Below are 22,771 nucleotides of genomic sequence, written 5' to 3' on the forward strand. Positions count from 1 at the left end.
CGTCGACGTCGTCAAACTCGCCAAAGAAATAACTTTTTAGCGTTGACGTGGTCAAATTCGCCAAGTGACGTGTTCAAATTTGCTCCAAGACTCCAACTAGGCCATGCCAAAACCATGCAAGGTGAAACCCATTATGCCTGTACTTCCTCCGTCCCAAAATTCTTGTTTTAGATTTATCTAAATATGGATATATCAAGTCACATTTTAGTATTAGATACATCCGTATCTAGAAAAATCTAAGACAAAAAATTTGGGACAGAGGAAGTACTAAACTAAGACAAGAGACCAGCATCTGAAAAGCATTTAGCCTAGATTTAGGAAGTAATGTTCAGCATGTAGCGCTCAGATAGTCAGTCCGGCGGCAACCACATGGCGTCCACCACCTGCAGGTGCGTGCACGGTGACGCACCCCACACTCCATCCTACCATTATTTAAGCACCCCATCTGCCATTGCTCCCTCCAAGAGAAGTAGAGAAGAGCTGTGTTCATCACCCCCTTACCTCAGCCAATCAACCACCAACGTCCTACAAACTTATCAATGGCGAACAACGGGTTCATCGCTGAGAAGGACCCGCTGCATTGGGGCGCTGCCGCGGCCGAGCTCACCGGCAGCCACCTCGACGAGGTCAAGCGCATGGTGGCACACTTCCGCGAGCCTGTCGTCAGGATCGTGGGCGCCGGCCTCAGCGTCGGCCAGGTGGCTGCCGTCGCCCTGGCCAAGGATGGTTCGAACGTCACCGTGGAGCTCGCCGACGAGGCGCGCCCCCGGGTCAAGGCCTGCAGCGAGTGGATCCTGGACTCCGTGGCCAACGGCGGCGACATCTACGGCGTCACCACAGGCTTCGGCGGCACCTCCCACCGTCGCACCAAGGATGGGCAAGGCCTCCAAGTTGAGCTCGTCAGGTACAAGTCACCTCCTATAAAATTTTGCATCTCGACATCTCAACGTCGTGTGGATTGATTCCTCTGCCAAGGCGGGCAGGGTATGCATGCTATTATTTCTTTTTTGACGGCATGTGCCTGCTAATTTAATTTAATTTAGTCGAGCACAAGAGGTTGATACGTCCACACACACACACACACACACAAAAGATAGAGCTCTGCCATCCTAAATCAAAAAGAGTCGTTAGATTGTCTTTGTGTGATGGCTAATATTATTATCACCTCTCGCTGAGGTAAGATCATATGAGAGGTCTTTAATGATTGTGTAGGGCTAAGACGGAATTTTTACTTTCCCGTATAAGAAAATAATTTAAATTCAAATAAGCAAAAGGTCTATCAGTTCAAATTAATGTTATATGTGTGTCTTTTAATCTTTGTTTGGCCCCAAGGAGGGGTGTGTGTGTGTGTGTGTGTTCTAGCAGTAGAACAAATGATGTTACTTATTAATTATATCACATGACCAAAAATCCATATATGCTACTATTAAGTATTTATGTGGGTCATGTGTACATCACATGGTATTTTTCTTCTGCATCCGCACAATGTGGTATGATGAATTAAGTAAAATCATAACTTGAGATGTAATATATACATGTATGAGATATTTTACTTTGAGTAGACATGCATAGCCACACTTTTTATTGCCATATGTACTTCTTTACTATCTTGCACTAGGTGATGCAGTTAAATAACAAGCAGAGGGTAAGATTCGAGCTCATGTGTCTTCTATTCCCTATAAACCCATTCAGTTTGTTTGTTGTTGTAGAAGATATACTTTCGAGAAATATACCTCTGTTCTATAATATATAGTTCATACTAGATTTGTCACAAGTCAAATTATATAAAACTTGATCAAATTTGTAGAGAATAATGTGGACACTTTCAATACCAAATATATATGATATGATAATATATTCCATGATGAACATAATGACATTGATTTGGTATTATATACGCTGATATATTTTTTGTGTACAAACTGGTCAAAATTTATAAAGCTTGACTTAAACAAAACTAATATGTGTTACATCAAAAACCAGATAGAGTATTATCATAGTTGGGCAACATGTAGTCACTAATATTAGTACAGTTAGAAGAAAGTATATCTAATAAGGCAAACAGTATGCCAGCACAGTCAAAATGATATTTCTGTTTAGCATAGTTGGACAACATGTAGCGGCAATCCATTACTAAGCCCAGACTCATCTGCTCCCGATGCACATTAAATTCAAAAAAATAGCAAAAAAAATGAGTTCACATCGAAGATGCTGAAGAGCGCTTGGTGCTTGTAAAATTTCATGGTCAAATGACATTCGGGGAGCTCTCAGCCAAAAAAAAAACAGGTCTCGACATTGCCATTTTTCAAAGTTTCTTTGACAGCCAAAATTTGTTTCTTTTTTCTAGAGAGCTCCTAGATGTCATTTCACCACAAACGTTTGCATGCACCTAGAGCACTCGAACATCTTTGATGCCAAATTGTTTGATGTGTTTTTTAGCTTGTTTGCTATTTTTTATGAATCTAAATCACCACGTTTGGAAAATCACCGAATGATCCTAGGTCCATACGAACCCTGATTCGTATTGTTATGCTCTAACATATTCCAGAACAGTTGTACACGGATATATTGAAACTTATCCATGTAAATTTTTGTAAAAGAATATTATAATATACGATCTGCGCAAACTTTATAAAGCGGAACAATTTACGGATGTCATATACGTTGTAGCAACTTTGGCCCGTACCTTTTTTTTGCACAGCTCGTATGAAATGTTCTTCCAAATTATGACAAGTAGGTCCATGTATATACCAAAACTCCAGATTTATGTGTAAAAAATAAAGTTGCAGGACTTAAACTAGTCTGTTGCCCGGCCGGCATTGACCATATTCTTCCTTGCAGGCATCTCATTGCTGGTATATTTGGCATTGGAAGCAACCACGAGCTGCCATCAGAGGTTACACGCGCGTCCATGCTCGTTCGCATCAACACCCTCCTCCAAGGCTATTCTGGCATACGTTTTGAGATTCTCGAGGCCATCACAAAGCTCATCAACAAAGGTGTACACCCGAGGATTCCCCTCCGGGGCAGCATCACCGCGAGCGGCGACGTTGTCCCGCTTGCTTACATCGCCGGTGTCCTTACCGGACGCCCCAACGCGCAGGCAGTTACCAATGATGGTAGGATGGTGGATGCCGCCGAGGCATTGAAGATCGCCGGGATAGATGGTGGGTTCTTCAAGCTGAACCCCAAGGAGGGGCTTGCAATTGTAAATGGCACGGCGGTGGGTTCTGCCCTCGCAGCCATGGTGTTGTTTGACTGCAACGTCCTGGCTGTCCTATCTGAAATTTTGGCCGCAATGTTTTGTGAGGTAATGTACGGCAAACTGGAGTACACCGACCACCTGATCCACAAGCTGAAACATCACCCTGGCTCAATCGAGGCTGCGGCTATCATGGAGCACATTCTGGCTGGTAGCTCATTCATGGTCCATGCCAAGATGGTGAATGCTATGGACCCACTCCTCAAGCCAAAGCAGGACAGGTATGCACTCCGTACCGCGCCTCAGTGGCTTGGCCCGCAGATTGAGGTCATTCGGGCAGCTACCAAGTCTATCGAGCGTGAGGTGAACTCTGTCAATGACAACCCGGTCATCGACGTCAAACGTGGCAAAGCACTCCATTGTGGTAATTTCCAGGGGACACCCATCGGTGTGTCCATGGACAATACTCGTCTTGCCATTGCTAACATTGGTAAACTCATGTTCGCGCAGTTCTCAGAACTTGTGAATGAGTTCTACAACAATGGGCTGACGTCGAACCTAGCTGGCAGTCGCAACCCAAGCTTGGACTATGGTCTCAAAGGCATCGAAATTGCCATGGCCTCCTACTGCTCTGAGCTTCAATACCTTGCCAACCCAGTGACCACCCATGTCCAGAGCGCGGAGCAACACAACCAGGGGGTGAACTCGCTCGGCCTTATCTCGGCTAGGAAGACTGCAGAAGCGGTGGACATGCTGAAACTCATGTCCTCCACGTACATAGTGGCGCTTTGTCAGGCCGTCGACCTCCGCCACCTCGAGAGGAACATCAAGATCTCCGTCAACAGATGTGTGGCAGAGGTTGCCAAGAAGGTTCTCAACGCCCCCAGCGTCGAGGAGATTCTGATGGCCACCACCGACCGCGTGGACGTGTTCAGCTACACCGACGACCCCTGCAGCACCAACTACCCCCTAATGCACAAGCTACGCAGCGTGCTCCTCGAGCATGCTCTGTCTAGCAGGGGTAACGATGAGGAGGTGTTGTCCAAGATCAGTAAGTTGGAGGAGGAGCTGGGATCGACACTGCCACGGGAGATCGAGGCCGCACGCATCGCCATGGAGAAGGGCACCGCACCCATCCCCAACATGATCAAGGGGAGCAGGTCATTCCCACTCTACCAGTTTGTTCGCGAGGAACTCGGTTGTGTGTTTCTGACTGGGGAGAAGCTTCTCGCGCCCGGCGAAGAGTGTGACAAGGTGTTCGTGGGGATCAGCCAGGGCAAGCTCATCGACCCCATGCTGGAGTGCCTCAAGGAGTGGAACGGTGAGCCTCTGCCCATCGACTAACTGCACACATCTGGCCCGTTCTATCTCCATAAATGTCCCTGTCTGAATAACTGAACAATAATACTATTGTTCATGTGCTTTTAGATCATTGCATGTGTGTAAGTGTACTTTGCTTTTCATTTGGATGGAATTTGTATCCTATCATTTTGTAACACGTGTACATTTGTGCAAAATGTGTCTTTTGTCTGTTCTGGAACACTTGCGCATATTGCACCCAGCCAAAACAAGTCACACAACCCAAGAGCAACTAATTCAGGGGTATCATACGAAACGAGGCCGCAGTGGACACTTTTCCTGCGCTGAGCCTCTAGCGCTGCCGTGTGGCGCATTTCTACGCGCCACGTGGCATGAGATGTGCGCTTCTGGTCTTGGAGCAGTTTGTTCTTTGTTTTTTTTTGTTTCTCGTCTTTTGGGGTATCATTTTTTAGAGTTTACAATTTCTTTTTGGATCTTTTGGTTTTTCGGATTTCTGGTTTTTTTGTTTCCGTTTGCTTTTTTTACCGTTTTCATTTTGTTCTCAACTTTACCTGTCTCCTGTTTTTTAAATTCTTTGTTTTTGGGTTTTTATGTTTCATTTGTTTTTTATACGGCTGGCAGTAGTGTATGCTTCCCGTGTGAAAACATAACTAACAAAAGCACTGATATGCTTTCGCATGAAGCACAAGTTATATTTCTGTGTTTCCACATTCCCAAAAGCAACATAATTATGCTTCCGCCTGAAGCATAAGTTGTGCCTCTGTGCTTCATCAAAAGTGAAGCAACGGGTGAAGTACAGTTGTGTTTCCCGAAAAAGTGAAATACAAATTTGCTTTTGTGCTTTCCCAAAAGCGAAACACAGTTGTGCTTCACCCAACGGAAGCACATATTACTTTGCCTGAAAGTGTTGAGTATCGTGATTAGCTAGGAAAAATAGGATAACATAGAATTTATTATATCTTGTCTTATACTTTAAGTTGATCATGTACTTCTATATATATACCCACGAGGCTCAAGGAACGGGCCTCTACTCTATCATTGGTGTCGACTTCATCGACATCTTCCTCGGTCATGAGACGGTACCTTGCGTACTCTTGCGCCAGATCATTGGCCCGCACCATGTGGCCGCCGCTACTCATGCGGCTGCTCGTACGGTCCTGCTGGCCATTGTCCTCGGCCGCATACGCCCGGGATCACTCGAGCACTGACGTGCCCAACGCGGGCGAGATCGATTTCTCGTGCGTCTGCGCTGCGTTGTTGGTTGCTCGGGTTCCGCGTACGGCTGCTCTTTCGGGATGATGCATCCCGCGTGGGCTGCTTGTGTACATGTACGACCAGCCATCGTGGCTTTTGCGTATATGCAATTGTTGGAATAAACCACGGCAGGGCGTCGTGTGTGCGTCCTGGGCGAGCGAGTGTGCGCATGCATAGGCTAGTTTGCTGGCTGGTGGGCTGTTAGTGCGTGCATGCATGTAGGGGTTGGTTAGTGGGTGCTATGTGCGTACGTTCGTGGCCGAGTGTGGCGGCCGGCCCTGTGTGTGCTGAGCTATATAAGCCAATGTATTGCATCTTGTTCATCGAGCCAAGTGAATACCGAGGAAGAAAAAGGCCCCGACGTTCGCCGCTAGGGCGGGCGTCCGTCGCTGTGGATGTTGGTCCGCCAGCAAAATTTGTATCCTTGTGTTTTTGTGATTGTTCGTCGATCCTTGGTTCCAACAACGATCAGCTTTCATGCACCACGCGTCGTGTTGGGTTGCGCGCTCATGGATAGCCCGGCTGTGCGGACGCGCGCCACTGATACCTTGGGGCCGCCGGCGCCTTCTACCATCTCCGGCTGCGATGCACGTCGTCCGTACCTCCTCGCCTGTCTGTGTCTTCTCCTTCTCACTCATCGCACCTTTGGTCTGATCAATCATAGATGCACATCTTCGTGGGATTTTGTGAAGACCATCATTAAGTAGGATGCGCCCCTTCATCGATCGAGCAATGGGCTGTCACTGCGTCATCCCGTCAGGCCGCAGCGTCGTTGCCCCATGATTCTCCCAGCGGCTGCACCGACCCGTGCGTCGCGGCTGTGTCGCCCCTTTGGGCCGTAGGGCTGCAGCACACAGTCCACGCCGCCGCTCCAGAGGCCGTTCCCGCGGTTGCACCGACCCACACGCTGCCGCTGCATCGCCTCTTCGGGCCGTAGTGTCACGACCCGCGGTCCACTGCCACCCCGAGGCCGTCCGCTTTAAGCAATCCCCGTGGTTGCACCGACCCTCGCGCTACCGTTGCGTCGCCCCATCATGCCCTAGTGAGCGTGGCACGTGGTCCCTGCCGCCGCCCTGAGGTTTTCTCCGTCGTCGCCTCGACTCGCGTGTTGCCGCTACATCGCCTCTTCGGGACGTAATGACGCGACACGCGCTTCACTCGCTGTCCCCGCGTGTCGACTTCTATGTGGTATGCGTCGCGCCGCCTCCTTAGGCGCTGGAACGCCACTGTCGGCGCCGGTCTTCGTCACGCTGTCCAGTTCTCCTTGCCTACTTCGAGCACCACCGCCGTGCTTCGAACCTAGCCACCGCCGCATCCTCCTTAGGCCGCCGCGCCTCTCTTCATCCTTGGTGCTGCCGCCACTCGCTCACCAGAGCCGCGCCGCCCGTCCACCCCCTTGGTCTTCGTCCAGCACCAGCTCATCATCAGTGTAGTCGTCATCTTCCCCAACCACTTCATCTACTTCGACAACCGCAGTCGACATTGGCACCTTCTACCCCACGTCGACTGGCGCCGCAGCCATCTCGAGTCCTTCTCTGCTAGCCCCCTCGACATGGTGTACAACTCATGTAGGTCCTCATCTATGCATGTTCGGTGCTGTCAACACTGACGTGTGCCTTTGTTGCGGCGTGTTCCCAGGCCTGGCAAGCCTGGAGCCGCGCCTCGTCAACATCAACTTCATCCGTGTACGCATGTCCGGTGCTGGCAACACCGATGTGTACCTTCGTCGATGATGTGTCCCCAGGCTTGGCAAACCCAGCACGACAACTCGTCCACACCGACTTCTTCCCGACGCACCTCTATCTCTACACCACTGCACCCATGACTAACTCAACGCGTCCTTGCGCCCGCGGCTCCACGGCGGTTACTTCGACACCAGCCATGATAATAGTACGTGCAACGTACGTGCACGCTTACTAGTAGCGATAAGGGAAAGTGATCCATTGGATCATTCAAGTTTCATTCGGTTAAGAAACTATATTTGACGCAAGTGATATTTCAGTAGTATTTTGTTAGTAATTTGATACAAAGTAGTGGTTGGGGCGTGGCATTGCACGCCGCTTGAGAGGAAGGTGTGCGTGTGTTTATCTATATTAAAGAAAAAAGAACAAAACAAACTCACCTCCATGGCCCCACCTCAATTTTTTTTCTTTAAAAAAACTTTCTCACATCAGCCAGCCAACATATGAGACATGGGCATCACATCCATCCAAAAAGAGCATTAGCGGCATCTCCAGATCTAAGGTTTGCTCCAGCGCCGGTGCAGAGCTTGGGAGGTAGTGCAGGAGCGGAAGCAGATTGTGGTCTGCATCAGCGACATCTGAAAAAAATGATGGATCGTGTGTTGGGTTCATGGTTCTTGGATGGTAGACATGGTTTTTTCCTCCGATGTTTTAGTCGTGTGGGGATGTCAGATCTGGAGTTCGATGGCATGTCCGGTGTGTTGCCCTGGACTGATCTGTTCAACGGTAATGGCTTGCCCTTTGGTGAGCCACCTTGGAGGTCCGTAAAGCTGCATATATATCAGTGATGGAGTCGCGTCGAGCTTTGGTGAGGAGGTGGTTCGTTATTTTCCCCTTTGATGGCTGCTGTGGTGGTGCCAGAGACTGGTGATGGGCATTGGTGTCAAGCTCAAGGGATTCTTCTACCTTGATTGTAATTTTTCCGTTTGACTAGTGTCCCTTTGGGCAAAGATTAGCGTTCTGTATTCTCTTTAGTTTTGTCAGATCGATATTTATCGTGGCTTATACTATGATCTTTATTATAACTAGCAAAAGAGCCCGTGCGTTGCAACGAGAGAGAAAACATAACACACGCTCTTAACCCAACAACCATCACTCAAGACCACAATAGGTCCATCTTCTTTATTTTTGCGAGGCATCATATTTCTGTTGCCGCTTATCCTCCTTCTCACCCTCGCCGGCGATGGCCTCGGTGTTCACACAAAACAAAACAAAAACGTGTTTGAATATGGTTAATCCTAAGGCGTCTCTCTCTCCCCCTCTCTCTCTCGCTATCTCTCACTCCCGCGATGAGAAATCTATTGTTTTCTCCTGTGACATTTTTCAGAGATATGCATGTGTAGTTAGCAATGTTTTCTTTTCCCTATATGGTTATAGTGGGGTGTTTATTTGCAATTCGGATCGCCGCCGGTATGAAAGAAAAATGGATCTTGTGTTATAAATTATAATTTTGCTTTCAAAACAATATTTTAACAATATTTAAAGGTAAAATTAACAACATATTTAGATTCCACACATTTTTCTAATAAAATTTCATATATAATATGTTAAAATCAAAGTTACGGTTTAAAAGATACGGATAATTTAGAAAATCATTTGTTTGACTTAAATATATTCTAAAATAATATTTATCATACTTAACATGTAAAACTAATCTCATATTCATATTCTACATATTTTTCTAATCAAGTTTCATATATAACATGTTCAAATCGGAGTTACGGTTTAAAAGATATGGATGATTTAAAAAAGCATTTGTTTGACTTATATATGATCCGCAAATGAATTACCTAAAACATCAGGGGGGGGTTTCGGAAAATGTAAAATAACGGTTCGGGTGTGACTTAAATCCGGACCGCGGGTTGATTTCATCAAAACACAGGGACTTTTCTGAAAAATGCCATGACGGACGACCGAAACCCAATTTGCTTTAGTATTAACTAGGGTTCGTCCCGTACGGGTTCGACCTTACCCAGCTACATGGTGCGACCGAGCCGGCTGGGACGAGTCACCGAGCGGGTGCGCGCGGGTAGGCCACCATGGCACCTGACACGTGGGCCCGGTCGGTCAGATACGTGGTCAATACGTGCTTATCCGACTGTCAGACCGTTTTGCAACACTTGGTCTTTGAGTTGGTACTAAACTGCACAAAAAGTGACTAGTGGTACTGACTCGTAACGTCGTACCGAAGTGTGGTAGTTCCTTGCAATTAACTCGGCGGAAAGACACCATAATTCGGTTCTGACACGACTCACATGTGGCGCGGACGACACGTATACCGCTCATAGCTGTTGCGGATACATCCCCAAAGTGGCTTCGTCGAGTGGGAGGGATAAAGTGCTACATGCTGCTTGAACTCCAAAACGTTCTTTTCCCCAGCGTGGCATCACAAAACCCATTATTTTGCCACGTCGACCCTGCATAGATGGCACGTCAACCAAGCAGAAAATAGCACACGCTTTTGCGTGCATGCATGCATCGATGGATCCTAGACTATGTCTAAAGAAGATGACCTGAAATTTGATGGGCTCTGCGCTCTCCCCGCATGTGCCTGGACGATCGAGCTCGGTCGGCCTCCCGCCTCTGCCGCGCCACCACTCTCCACCGCGCCGTCCATGCATAAAATGCCCGTTCCTGGCCGGCCTCACCGCTCCCGATCCCTACTCCCCGCCCGCCCGCTTGTGAGTTGTGACTGACCCCCCGATCGATTGACCGACCCCATGGCGCGGTGCATGCCCCTCCTCGCCTCCCTGCTGCTGCTGGCCCTCGCCGGCGTCGCCTCCGCCGACAAGGGCCCCGAGAGCGGCTTCATCGTCACCGGCCGCGTCTACTGCGACCCCTGCCGCGCCGGCTTCGAGACCAACGTCTCCAAAAACGTCGAAGGTACGTACGCCCGCCTCGGGTCGAGGGGTAACGTTACAATTTACAGCTGGGTGACGTACGCATGCGTGCATGCAGGGGCGACGGTGGCGATGGACTGCCGGCCGTTCGGCGGCGGCGAGAGCAAGCTCAAGGCGGAGGCGACGACGGACAACAAGGGGTGGTACAAGATCGAGATCGACCAGGACCACCAGGACGAGATCTGCGAGGTGGTGCTGACCAAGAGCCCCGACGCATCGTGCGCCGAGATCGAGGAGTTCCGCGACCGCGCGCGCGTCCCGCTCACCAGCAACAACGGCATGAAGCAGCAGGGCACCCGCTTCGCCAACCCCATCGCCTTCTTCCCCAAGGAGCCGCGCAAGGAGTGCGGCGGCATCCTCCAGGCTTACGACCTCAAGGACGCACCCGAGAACCCATGAACCCCATCCCATCCATATAGTCCCGCTCAGTTACTTCCCATCATCATCATCATCTCATGACTCTCCTATGTACGGCGCCCTCGTCTAGCTACTTCTGTTCCAGCTATATGTTTTGTATAAGACTAGCAAAAGAGCCCGTGCGTTGCAACGGTCTATTGTTTTCTCCTGTGACATTTTTCAGAGATATGCATGTGTAGTTAGCAATGTTTTCTTTTCCCTATATGGTTATAGTGGGGTGTTTATTTGCAATTCGGATCGCCGCCGGTATGAAAGAAAAATGGATCTTGCGTTATAAATTATAATTTTGCTTCCAAAACAATATTTTAACAATATTTAAAGATAAAATTAACAACATATTTAGATTCCACACATTTTTCTAATAAAATTTCATATATAATATGTTAAAATCAAAGTTACGGTTTAAAAGATACGGATAATTTAGAAAATCATTTGTTTGACTTAAATATATTCTAAAATAATATTTATCATACTTAACATGTAAAAATAATCTCATATTCATATTCTACCTATTTTTCTAATCAAGTTTCATATATAACATGTTCAAATCGGAGTTACGGTTTAAAAGATATGGATGATTTAAAAAAGCATTTGTTTGACTTATATATGATCCGCGGATGAATTACCTAAAACATCAGGGGGGTTTCGGAAAACGTAAAATAACGGTTCGGGTGTGCCTTAAATCTGGACCGCGGGTTGATTTCATCAAAACACAGGGACTTTTCTGAAAAATGCCATGACGGACGACCGAAACCCAATTTGCTTTAGTATTAGGTAAAGACTAGAGACTAGGGTTCGTCCCGTACGGGTTCGACCCTACCCAGCTACATGGTGCGACCGAGCCGGCTGGGACGAGTCACCGAGCGGGTGCGCGCGGGTAGGCCACCATGGCACCTGACACGTGGGCCCGGTCGGTCAGATACGTGGTCAATACGGGCTTATCCGACTGTCAGACCGTTTTGCAACACTTAGTCTTTGAGTTGGTACTAAACTGCACAAAAAGTGACTAGTGGTACTGACTCGTAACGTCGTATCGAAGTGTGGTAGTTCCTTACAATTAACTCGGCGGAAAGACACCGTAATTCGGTTCTGACACGACTCACATGTGGCGCGGACGACACGTATACCGCTCATAGCTGTTGCGGATACATCCCCAAAGTGGCTTCGTCGAGTGGGAGGGATAAAGTGCTACATGCTGCTTGAACTCCAAAACGTTCTTTCCCCCAGCGTGGCATCACAAAACCCATTATTTTGCCACGTCGACCCTGCATAGATGGCACGTCAACCAAGCAGAAAATAGCACACGCTTTTGCTTGCATGCATGCATCGATGGATCCTAGACTATGTCTAAAGAAGATGACCTGAAATTTGATGGGCTCTGCGCTCTCCCCGCATGTGCCTGGACGATCGAGCTCGGTCGGCCTCCCGCCTCCGCCGCGCCACCACTCTCCACTGCGCCGTCCATGCATAAAATGCCCGTTCCTGGCCGGCCTCACCGCTCCCGATCCCTACTCCCCGCCCGCCCGCTTGTGAGTTGTGACTGACCCCCCGATCGATTGACCGACCCCATGGCGCGGTGCATGCCCCTCCTCGCCTCCCTGCTGCTGCTGGCCCTCGCCGGCGTCGCCTCCGCCGACAAGGCCCCCGAGAGCGGCTTCATCGTCACCGGCCGCGTCTACTGCGACCCCTGCCGCGCCGGCTTCGAGACCAACGTCTCCAAAAACGTCGAAGGTACGTACGCCCGCCTCGGGTCGAGGGGTAACGTTACAATTTACAGCTGGGTGACGTACGCATGCGTGCATGCAGGGGCGACGGTGGCGATGGACTGCCGGCCGTTCGGCGGCGGCGAGAGCAAGCTCAAGGCGGAGGCGACGACGGACAACAAGGGGTGGTACAAGATCGAGATCGACCAGGACCACCAGGACGAGATCTGCGAGGTGGTGCTGACCAAGAGCCCCGACGCATCGTGCGCCGAGATCGAGGAGTTCCGCGACCGCGCGCGCGTCCCGCTCACCAGCAACAACGGCATGAAGCAGCAGGGCACCCGCTTCGCCAACCCCATCGCCTTCTTCCCCAAGGAGCCGCGCAAGGAGTGCGGCGGCATCCTCCAGGCTTACGACCTCAAGGACGCACCCGAGAACCCATGAACCCCATCCCATCCATATAGTCCCGCTCAGTTACTTCCCATCATCATCATCATCTCATGACTCTCCTATGTACGGCGCCCTCGTCTAGCTACTTCTGTTCCAGCTATATGTTTTGTATAAGACTAGCAAAAGAGCCCGTGCGTTGCAACGGTCTATTGTTTTCTCCTGTGACATTTTTCAGAGATATGCATGTGTAGTTAGCAATGTTTTCTTTTCCCTATATGGTTATAGTGGGGTGTTTATTTGCAATTCGGATCGCCGCCGGTATGAAAGAAAAATGGATCTTGCGTTATAAATTATAATTTTGCTTCCAAAACAATATTTTAACAATATTTAAAGATAAAATTAACAACATATTTAGATTCCACACATTTTTCTAATAAAATTTCATATATAATATGTTAAAATCAAAGTTACGGTTTAAAAGATGCGGATAATTTAGAAAATCATTTGTTTGACTTAAATATATTCTAAAATAATATTTATCATACTTAACATGTAAAAATAATCTCATATTCATATTCTACATATTTTTCTAATCAAGTTTCATATATAACATGTTCAAATCGGAGTTACGGTTTAAAAGATATGGATGATTTAAAAAAGCATTTGTTTGACTTATATATGATCCGCGGATGAATTACCTAAAACATCAAGGGGGTTTTCGGAAAATGTAAAATAACGGTTCGGGTGTGACTTAAATCCGGACCGCGGGTTGATTTCATCAAAACACAGGGACTTTTCTGAAAAATGCCATGACGGACGACCGAAACCCAATTTGCTTTAGTATTAGGTAAAGATAAAGATAAAGATATATATATATATATATATATATATAGGTAAAGATAAAGATAAAGATAAAGAAAAGATTTCTTTGACCGATTTTTTTTGAGGTTAACCCCGACCTTTCCCCAACCCCCCGAGTCGCTCCCCAGGCGACTCCGGGGCCGCAACCGCGCTGCCGCCTAGAAGCCCTCAATCCGGTGCTCCCTCTCCGCCGCTGCCGCCGGCATCTGCGCCGCGGTGGCGGCGGGCCCCCGCTGCCAAACGGCGCCGGGGGCGGCTCCTTCTCGTGGTGGCGCTGGCGACCGCCGGACTCAGCTGGGGGCGGGGATGGCGGCTGGCCGGCGCGGGCATGCCGGGGCGGCGGCCCCGGGGATGCGGAGGCAGGGGAGTGCGGTGGCCGGCGGTTCCCAGCGTGGGGCTACGGGATGGCCTCGTTTCGGGGGTCCGTGCTCTCCCAGATCCGGCCAGGACGGCGGCTTCCATGGCGGGCCTCCGCGCATGGCGGGTAGGCTGGGGCGTGGCTGCTCCGGCTGGCGTCTGCGGATCCGTGGTGGTGGCGGTGTGCCACGGATCGACGGGGGCGGCGCGGCGGCGTCGCTCGAGGTGGTGGAGAGATGTCCTGGTGATGGCGGTGTTGGCCCATGGATGGTAGGCGGGTGTTGGCTGGTGGCAGAGCGGCTCTGGAAAGTGGATCCTCAGTGTGGAAGCCGGCGCGGCGGCCCCAGAAAACCGTGCGGCAAGGTGGCGCGGTGGTTCGAGATCTTGGCGGCGTGTGGTTGCTGCCGGCTGATCTGTGGCTCGACGACGGCGACATGCTACTTCCCTCTCCACGGTAATGGCCCAAGGTGACAACTTTGCTCGCCACTTCCCAGTTTGCTATTCTGCGTAGACTTGATGAACATGGTCAGGAGAAATCCGTGCGCTGCTGCGGCTGCGGGCAACGACGACGCCTGTGGGCGCCGTCTCCTCCCTGTAGGCGCTGTCATGGCCATGTCCATCCCCTGATCAAGCACCGGGGGAAACCCCAGGTTCGGTTCGCCGGGCCACGCAGCGGCGGTGCCATGGCGTCGTCCTCTCCTTGGAGACGCTGCGTGGGTGCTTGGAGTGTCTTGCGTGGAGGAGTAGCTGGTGTGGTTGCCTCGTTTGCCTCGGCGACGCGGCTTTAGGCGCCATGTTGTCACGTGCTGGTTGTTGCCGTGGGCATGGGCATCCAGGGCGCAATGTACTCCATCTTCGACGCCTTTTTTGAGATATCTTCCTCAAGTTAGGCTAGCTCCTGCTGTTCACTTGCCGATCTCCTAGGCACTAAGAGTGGAGGGTGCGTTGATCTAGTTTGGTTTGAAGGTTGTACTCCGAGGTGTTGGATCCAGATGTGACGCGGCATGTGTGCTCTGTGTTCTACATCTTCGCCATTTATGGCTTGTGTTTGGGCAGGGCGAGTAGTGTGTCGGTGTTGTCATGGTGGATGGGGATGCTAACCTCTTGGTGTAGCATTGTGCCGAAAGGCGTTGTATCGGTCATCTTGGCCTCTTTTTCTATGAATATATGATACGCATGCTCGTACGTATTCGAGAAAAAAAATACTATGATCTTTATGGTATAAATGAGGCACATATTACCGTGCAAAGATGGTGCATGGAATCCAATCAGACAACCATAGAGTCGTGTGCCTACAATTTTATAGAGCACCTAATTATGTTTAGGATTGTAACAAGGTTTGTTACCTTATAATACTCCGTAGGATATCGGCGCACAAGGAAGGACACGATTGTGGCCTAGTCACATTTCCTACTATAGGGCAAGTGGCGATCCGTTTTTTTGTCTATAAAATCTGTCAAGAGGAGATACATATAGAGAGTCCAAAAGACGGACGCTAACCTACAACTGCTGGTTGCTCCCATGGCCTCCCCGCAACCCTACGCCTCGTCCGAGGAAGACGCCTCCTCCGACGGTTCTCACCGCCAACAGGTGGAGAAAACAGCCTCTAAACCAAGCATAGCTCCGTCGTCGTGGGAGTCGTACGTGCTGCGTCGATGCTTGGTTTAAAGGCTGCTTCTCCACCTCTTGATGGTCGCGGTGGGCGTCAATGCAAGGCACCGATGAGGTTAAAAAAGAAAGCCGGCTCTAAAGTCAACACGGTCCTAGATTTCGAGTCTGGGTCCGACAAGTCGCCGCCCAAGTCACCATATATAGGTCAGATGTAGAATTAAGATCTATCTACCTGGTTATTTATTTCTGTCGAAATACCAACTTTCTCAGGATATGTGAGTGCATGGCTTGTTGGGTAGTAGTAACAAACAAATCGAATTGACATTGCTTTAAGAGCGCGAGGTTGCGTTCATTGGTGGCAAAAAAGAGATATACTGCAAGGATAATATACAATACACACCGTTAAAATATTAAATTGGTGAAGGTCAGTATTTTTGGGTGCCAGCGGCGCCAAGCAATGGGAGACAGACCTATAATGCCCGGTCAACTGAAACGTTGTTACCAACTTTTTGCTGCAATCGTCAAAGGCTATAATGTTCCATGCTACATAAATTCCATTACATGCGTGCCCCCGCTTTAGGAGTGAAATTATTATTTAAGCAAGTCTGCTGATTTCATTATCTTAGTATGTTTCCGTTCTGTGATGGAAACCTTTTAGTTTAGGTACTCTTTGGTTTGTTGATACGCAATCATGATCTGATTGATGCAGTCTTGCATTTGTTATTCAACCGTGTTTCTGCCCTTCTATAAAAATATGCCAAGGGGTGCGTGTAATGTATCTTATGTCCTTGCTCGCTCATGTTCATTGACTGATTAACTTTTCGCAACATATTCTGTGCAATCAAGCTTTTGATGATAAAAATCTAGTGATGCAATTATCAGTTTTCACTTACCCATTTGTTGCAGACCTGGAGCGAGCCACAATTCGCTAGCTGGTTATTCTGGTTTCAATTCTGATCAGTATTTATACATGCTCTATCTATGTTACTACCGGCCTTATCAAATTTTGGTTCAGGTCGGACATGTCTGAACGATTGATTGATTTAAGTACTAATGATTTGGGGTCTCTCTGAATTGGGCCTCTTAATTCATATATTTTGTTGAACGACATGCACACACATCGAGGTTATCTATTGCACTCGTTAATTATTCTGCTGCTGTAGGCATGAGAGACCATGACACCTACTCTCTTATTTTGATTGGTTTGTGGTTTCATCAGTAATTTGATTCGTTGTGAATTACCGCCCACTTTCACAATGTTCTTGGAGAACTGCCATTAATTGGATAGCACAAAGATAGAGGTGGTGCATCTCTTAGAACTAGTGCAAAGCTATGCTCATAGGTCTCCGCCGGCGAGTAGCATGAACCGGCAGTCTTGTGCCATGGAGATCCTTAGAGGTTTGTTGTAACCGAAATTGGTCGGCGACCATCAGTGCAAGGTGATAGAGTGGTTTAGTAGAGAACCTGCTGGACATATGAAGGTGCAGCCGTTATCTGGTAGTAGCAATGAGAATTTACAAATCCACCCTCATCTTCCTCTTTTCTGGTTGCTGATGGACTCGTTGCAGCCATCCATTTCGTTTTAACATGGCACTTTCATGGCATCGATCAATTGCTTAAGTCTGCGCTACTACTTTCGCAACAGAGAACACAAAATTTGCCCATCATCAGCAGAGGAAACAAAACGTGCTATGTAAGAAAATTTCACATAACAATCAGCAGCAACAATCACTACAAATCACCGGATTGGAAACTGAGTCCGAACTGCTATGAATCCTGTTTTCAGACACCAACAATCAAGATCCTACACGGTACCATTTTGCTACGAATAGCAGGAGCCAAACAAGTACTGAAAAACAAAAAGGAATAATTGCAATTTTTGATCCAGTGACATTCTTAAATTACAGAGAATACAGCATGCAACTTTCACCTTTGCCCTGTTACTATCCAGGGAGAAAAGATTCTTGCTTTTACTCCCAATAAAAAACAGGAAAGCAGCTAAATTGATGCACTTTTAGGAAGAGGAATGTGCAACATTCAGTTAGTAGAAACGATATGCAATGCATGCAGAAACAAGAACATCATCAATCATCTACATAGTAAAAATAGATAGCTAAACTCCAATTTTACTGTACAAACTGCTCCTCAAGTTATGTTGTGAAAAAGACATATTCAGTTTTGAGACACCAACAATAAAGATCCTACATAGCAACAAACCAGCTAAACTAGCATTCCACTACTACCCGCCCACTAGATTGGAAATTCAGTCACAACTGCCACATTTTCAGTTTTGAGAAAATGGCAGGCTACTTTGCCTTCTGCCTGTATGCAGTATGTGTTCATTTCTCTACTATGGACTATTGGCTTCTAGCTGCTTTATGTTCAGTTTTCACAGACAAACAATCAAGATCCTACAAAGTGACATTTGCTCATCCTCGGAAGAACTGCAGCAGTCAAACAAGTAGAGTAAAATGAACTGGCAAGCGATCGACGAGAACGGGCCTAGTAGGATTACTAGTTTATCAGTCATCAGCCGCATATATGGCCTACGCGATACAATGGCAAACATTGCCATGGACAGAATCAATCAGAGCCCAACCAAGGTCCAACCTTGGATCACTACCACACCAGTTCACTACCAAATCGCCAATGTCTAACCATGGTAAATACAGTATATATAGTACTCCAGGTTAAGGCGAGTATAGATAGATAATAAAGAGACGAAGGTGACCAAGTGAGTAATCAGCCACGGGAACCGGGGCTCCTGCTCGCCTTGACCTGCTTGTCGATGCGGAGACGGATGACGATCCCTCCTCCTTCCGGCGCCGGCACGTCGGACGGCACCGGCAGGTACCTGCCACCGGCGCCCATGGCCGCCTCCTCGGAGGGCACCGCGCAGCTCTCCACCTTGGCGTCCAGCATGAGGACGTCCATGTGGCCGGTGTCCGTGTCCACGGGCGCGTGCACCCACACCTTGCACCTGTACCACGACGCCGATGGGCCGTCCTCGTCCACGGCCGCGCTCACGCGCACCACCTTGACGCCGCGCTCGCTCGCCACGAGCAGGAACAGCCGCTCCCCGCCCTCCGCGGACAGCAGCCGCCGCCCCTGCATCTGGACCTCGAGCACGGAGCCGTACGCGATGTCGGTCACGGGCCAGGCGTGGCGCTCGGCGAGGTGGACGCGGAGAGCGGGCGGCGCACCGAGGAAGCCGCATCCGGGCTCCGGGCAGCGGCACGGCGCGTGCGGGCACACCAGCCGGTGGTCGCCCACCATGCAGTACACCACGGAGCTCCCGCAGCCGTACGCCTGGTTGGGGCAGGGCACCCTGACCGCCATGAGGTAGCGGTCCGCGCCCTCGTCGCGCTCGTACGCGCCGTCGCACGCCGGGCACTGGTTGGCCTGGTTCGCGGCGCAGGGGCCGCACGCCGCGTGCTTCGCCGGGCACTGCCCAAGAAGCAAATTATTGTGTGCGCGAGACGGAAGAAGGAGAATCAAGCAAGGAAACAAAGCAAAGATGGTCCATTTTACAGTACGTACCTGGAAGACGGGAGGTTTGAGCGGCAAGGAGCAGAGGGGGCAGTCCAGCAGGGACTTGTCGAAGTCGACGACGATCTCCACTCTCGGGGCGGCGGCGGCGGCGGCCACCATCACCGTCGCTGTTGTCTCCCCGTCTTCCTCCTTGAGCTGCACACCCTCCTCACCGAGAGGGACGCCGGCGTCTGGGGGCAACACCCAGTTCTCCTTGCCGCCGCGAGTGCGAACCATCGTGTTGCCGGCGCGGCGAAGAGGAGGGGAAGGGGAATTAATGCGGCCGTGAGGACTGATGGCAGGATAGACGAGGGGGCAGGGGAGGAGGATGGGGTGGTTGTTCAGGGCAGCAAATGGGTGTGCAGAGCTCTTTTACCTCAAATCGGCAACCATGGGTATCGGTGGTGGGGTGGTGGGGTGGGGTGGGGAGTGGCCACGTGAAGGAGCGACAGAGGCATCTTCCGCTCCTCCTTTCAATTTTTGATTTTTGAAACTTGGCCCGCCAAAACCTGGCTCGTGCACATTTCTTTTTTCTACTTCTTTTTGGGATTTCCGAATATTTCTATTCAGATTCTAGTTTCCCCCTAATTTCATTGGATTTAAACTTCGATTACGTGTTATTTTAAAAAAATCTTTTTAAAAATCCTTCATGTTCTTTTTTACTGTTTTTGTATTGTTTGATCGGACTGCCACATGTACAAAACTATTGTTGCTTCATCCAATAAACCACCTTCAGTTGAGCAAGGAACCTCTATCCAATTTCAAAAAACAAGAAATAATATTCTGTCTGATTTGCAGTTTTTCCACAAAGCAATGTTTAACCACTAGTTTTGGGGTGGAGAAAGATTTTTTGGACATGCATGCGTCCTTTCTTTCTTTTTTTTGGGGGGGGGGGGGGGGGGGGGGGGTTCGCATCATCTGTGATCTCGTTGCGGACGTGCCACAACCGCCACATGGTCACCAAGATCACCATGCGGGGCGAGTCCGAAGGCGGCTCAAGCATATCGAATAGTCATTCAGGTTCGCTGTGACGGATGGACATGAGCGTTTTTTTCACCAAAACGGGAGAGAGATTTAGCTAGTTCATGGCTTAACATGACTACTCTTTTTTCTAATAGCATGCACCACAGTCTCTCTGTCTCCCTTCATCAAGGTTGCAATCTCCTAGATAATTGCAGCATATTGAGATCTATTAACTCAGGGATTGGAGATCATCGCAGCAGCTTCAGCACTATCCATCTCGATGATGAACGGAAGCGAGCTCCATTCCAATGCCAATGCATTTCCTTCTTTGCAAAGCCTCTAGTGTTGCATATGGAGCATTATCACATGTGAATAAGTGGCGGCATGAGGTAAAGATGATGCCGTCGGGACCATCATAGATCACCATGTTAGCCTACTTTGATGCCAATGCCAATGCATTTCCTACAGCCTTCACACGAGTCGGCCACTCATCCTTTTCTGGCGAAGCAGGCTCTCGCTTTATACATCACCATGACAAAAAAAGACACAAACTTCATCAAGATGCCACCCGTCTGTCCGTCTGCCGCCCACCATTAAGGACCTCACCGCCTGGCCTGTCCTTCGCCTGCTATTTAACCCCCAGGCCGGCAGCGCAGCCGCATCCATCCACCCATCTCGCTCTTTATCTCCTCTCCACACCACACCTGCCATGGCCTTCCCGAGCTCCTACTGCTTCGCCCGCGACATCAGCCTCGGCCGTTGGCGCTACCACCAGTATCAAGCGGATTTAGAGCCTTCCTACAAGGAGATCGATGAGGCGAAGTATGAGGTCTTTCGGCAAGAGCGAGGATGAAGGCGAGAACCGCTGGCGCTACCACCAGTATCAGGCGGATTTAGAGACCGCCTACAAGGAGATCGATGAGGCAAATGATGAGGTCTTCGACAAGAGCGAGGATGAAGGCGAGATCGCCAGCCCGACCGCACCCCACTGCCACGACCATGACGCTGGCATGTCCGTGAGCGCTGCTGGCAGCGAGGCAGAGTAGCCCATGGGAGGTCGCTGGCGCTTGTATCCCATGAGGGCCATCTCTCCTCTCCTCCCGTTGAAGCCAAGCTTTGCGGCCTCAACATCTTCGGCCGATTAGCTGCTTGCCGACGACGTGGAGGCGGATAGCTTCACCTCCCGACACTCATTCCACTACTACCCACCATATTGGAAATTCAGTCATAACTGCTACATTTCAGCTTTGAGGCAACAACAGTTAACAACCTAAATCCTAGCACGAACACCAGAAGGCGAGCAAGTATAGATGGAAATATTATAATTTATGCCAGCGAGTTAATCCACTGACATATGCCTCTTAAAATCTTAGAGAAAATGGCAGGCAACTTTCACCTGGTTTCTACATGCAGTATATGTTAAACTAGTATTGGAAATTGAGTCATATATGCTGCGTATTCAGTTTTTAGACACCATCAATCAAGATCCTACAAGGTGCCATTCGGTCATCCTTGCAAGAACTACAACAGTAAAAAAAGTGAGATGAACCTTTATATAAGAAAAGGCAAAAATGAAACACTTGCAATTTACGCCATTGAAATGTTGATCCACTGACATACCTATCTTTTAAGAGGAAACTGTGTGTTTTTTTACCTCGTCTGAGTGCATAATGTACTATAACCTACAACTAGACCCTACAACAATCGGAAAAGGCATAGACACGATATCATCGTAAGAAACTTTGCAAGAATTATGCCTCTTAAATTTCACAAAAAATGGCAGGCAAGTCTGCCTGTTGTCTATGAGCAATATGTTCTAATCTAGCACTAGAACATAATGGCGCGCGTTGCCGCGCTCATCCCTCAACAGTCATTTGTGGTTTAGTTGAATGCATATCATTCACATTTCTGAATGAATTATTAGTAGTACTAATCATGCATAGCTTGATCCAAAAAGCAGTAGGTATACACGTGAGCGTAATTGCCTGACCTTCCATGCCGATTCTTGGTACTTGAAGTAGCGTTAATGGCCAAGTTGCTCAGAAAGGCCCTTGATCAAGCATACCCTGACCTGGAGGCAACTAACATTCATCGATTCTTTTTTCCTTGTGATCTGTAAACCAGATACTACATTTGATTAGATAGGCAATGAATTAAGAGTGTGCAAACAAATTGCATCAGTTGGCTTGTATCTGCCTTCCCACCTGAACGCCACTTCTCCGTGCATAAACCGTTTTCTTAAAACAAAAACTTCATTAGTAAAACTGGATTTGTAGAAAAAGAGTAGTAGTATAGTTGGAATGGGTTAAGCAAATAATTCCTATCATGAGCCACGGTGACAGGAAGGATGAGCTGGGTACTGAAATAAATGAAATCAGAAGTTCAGAACATAGAGCCAACAGTGCATCTCTATCATCGGTGACTTTTTTTAAAAAACAAAAGAGAGTTCTGGAAGTTCCAAAAATACCAGCCTTAACAAATATAGTACTCACATATTCTTGCAAAACTGCACAGAATGTA

General features: G+C 48.9%; 4 protein-coding genes across 4 annotated transcripts; 3 read left to right on the plus strand and 1 right to left on the minus strand.

The window, feature by feature from the left end:
- Positions 1–461: 461 nt before the first annotated feature.
- Positions 462–4,594, plus strand: LOC125547608 (phenylalanine ammonia-lyase-like). Its single transcript, XM_048711428.2, has 2 exons — positions 462–904; positions 2,842–4,594. Exons 1-2 carry the CDS (start codon positions 540–542, stop codon positions 4,544–4,546), a joined length of 2,070 nt encoding a protein of 689 aa, XP_048567385.2. The 5' UTR covers positions 462–539; the 3' UTR covers positions 4,547–4,594.
- A 5,601-nt stretch (positions 4,595–10,195) lies between these two features.
- On the plus strand, positions 10,196–11,123 carry LOC147977798 (major pollen allergen Lol p 11). Its single transcript, XM_087545964.1, has 2 exons — positions 10,196–10,401; positions 10,477–11,123. Exons 1-2 carry the CDS (start codon positions 10,239–10,241, stop codon positions 10,815–10,817), a joined length of 504 nt encoding a protein of 167 aa, XP_087402090.1. The 5' UTR covers positions 10,196–10,238; the 3' UTR covers positions 10,818–11,123.
- A 1,226-nt stretch (positions 11,124–12,349) lies between these two features.
- LOC125547609 (major pollen allergen Lol p 11) lies at positions 12,350–13,288 on the plus strand. Its single transcript, XM_048711429.2, has 2 exons — positions 12,350–12,566; positions 12,642–13,288. The coding sequence occupies exons 1-2, from the start codon at positions 12,404–12,406 to the stop codon at positions 12,980–12,982; spliced, it is 504 nt and encodes a 167-aa protein (XP_048567386.1). The 5' UTR covers positions 12,350–12,403; the 3' UTR covers positions 12,983–13,288.
- Positions 13,289–17,843: 4,555 nt separating this feature from the next.
- On the minus strand, positions 17,844–19,670 carry LOC125547610 (E3 ubiquitin-protein ligase SINA-like 10). The gene is made up of 2 exons (XM_048711430.2): positions 19,298–19,670; positions 17,844–19,204 (listed from the first exon to the last, which is right to left on the minus strand). The coding sequence occupies exons 1-2, from the start codon at positions 19,523–19,525 to the stop codon at positions 18,500–18,502; spliced, it is 933 nt and encodes a 310-aa protein (XP_048567387.1). The 5' UTR covers positions 19,526–19,670; the 3' UTR covers positions 17,844–18,499.
- Positions 19,671–22,771: the final 3,101 nt, after the last annotated feature.

This window comes from Triticum urartu, chromosome 3A, assembly GCF_056163025.1.
Source record: "Triticum urartu cultivar PI428250 chromosome 3A, HENAU_Tu73, whole genome shotgun sequence".
NCBI lineage: Eukaryota > Viridiplantae > Streptophyta > Magnoliopsida > Poales > Poaceae > Triticum > Triticum urartu.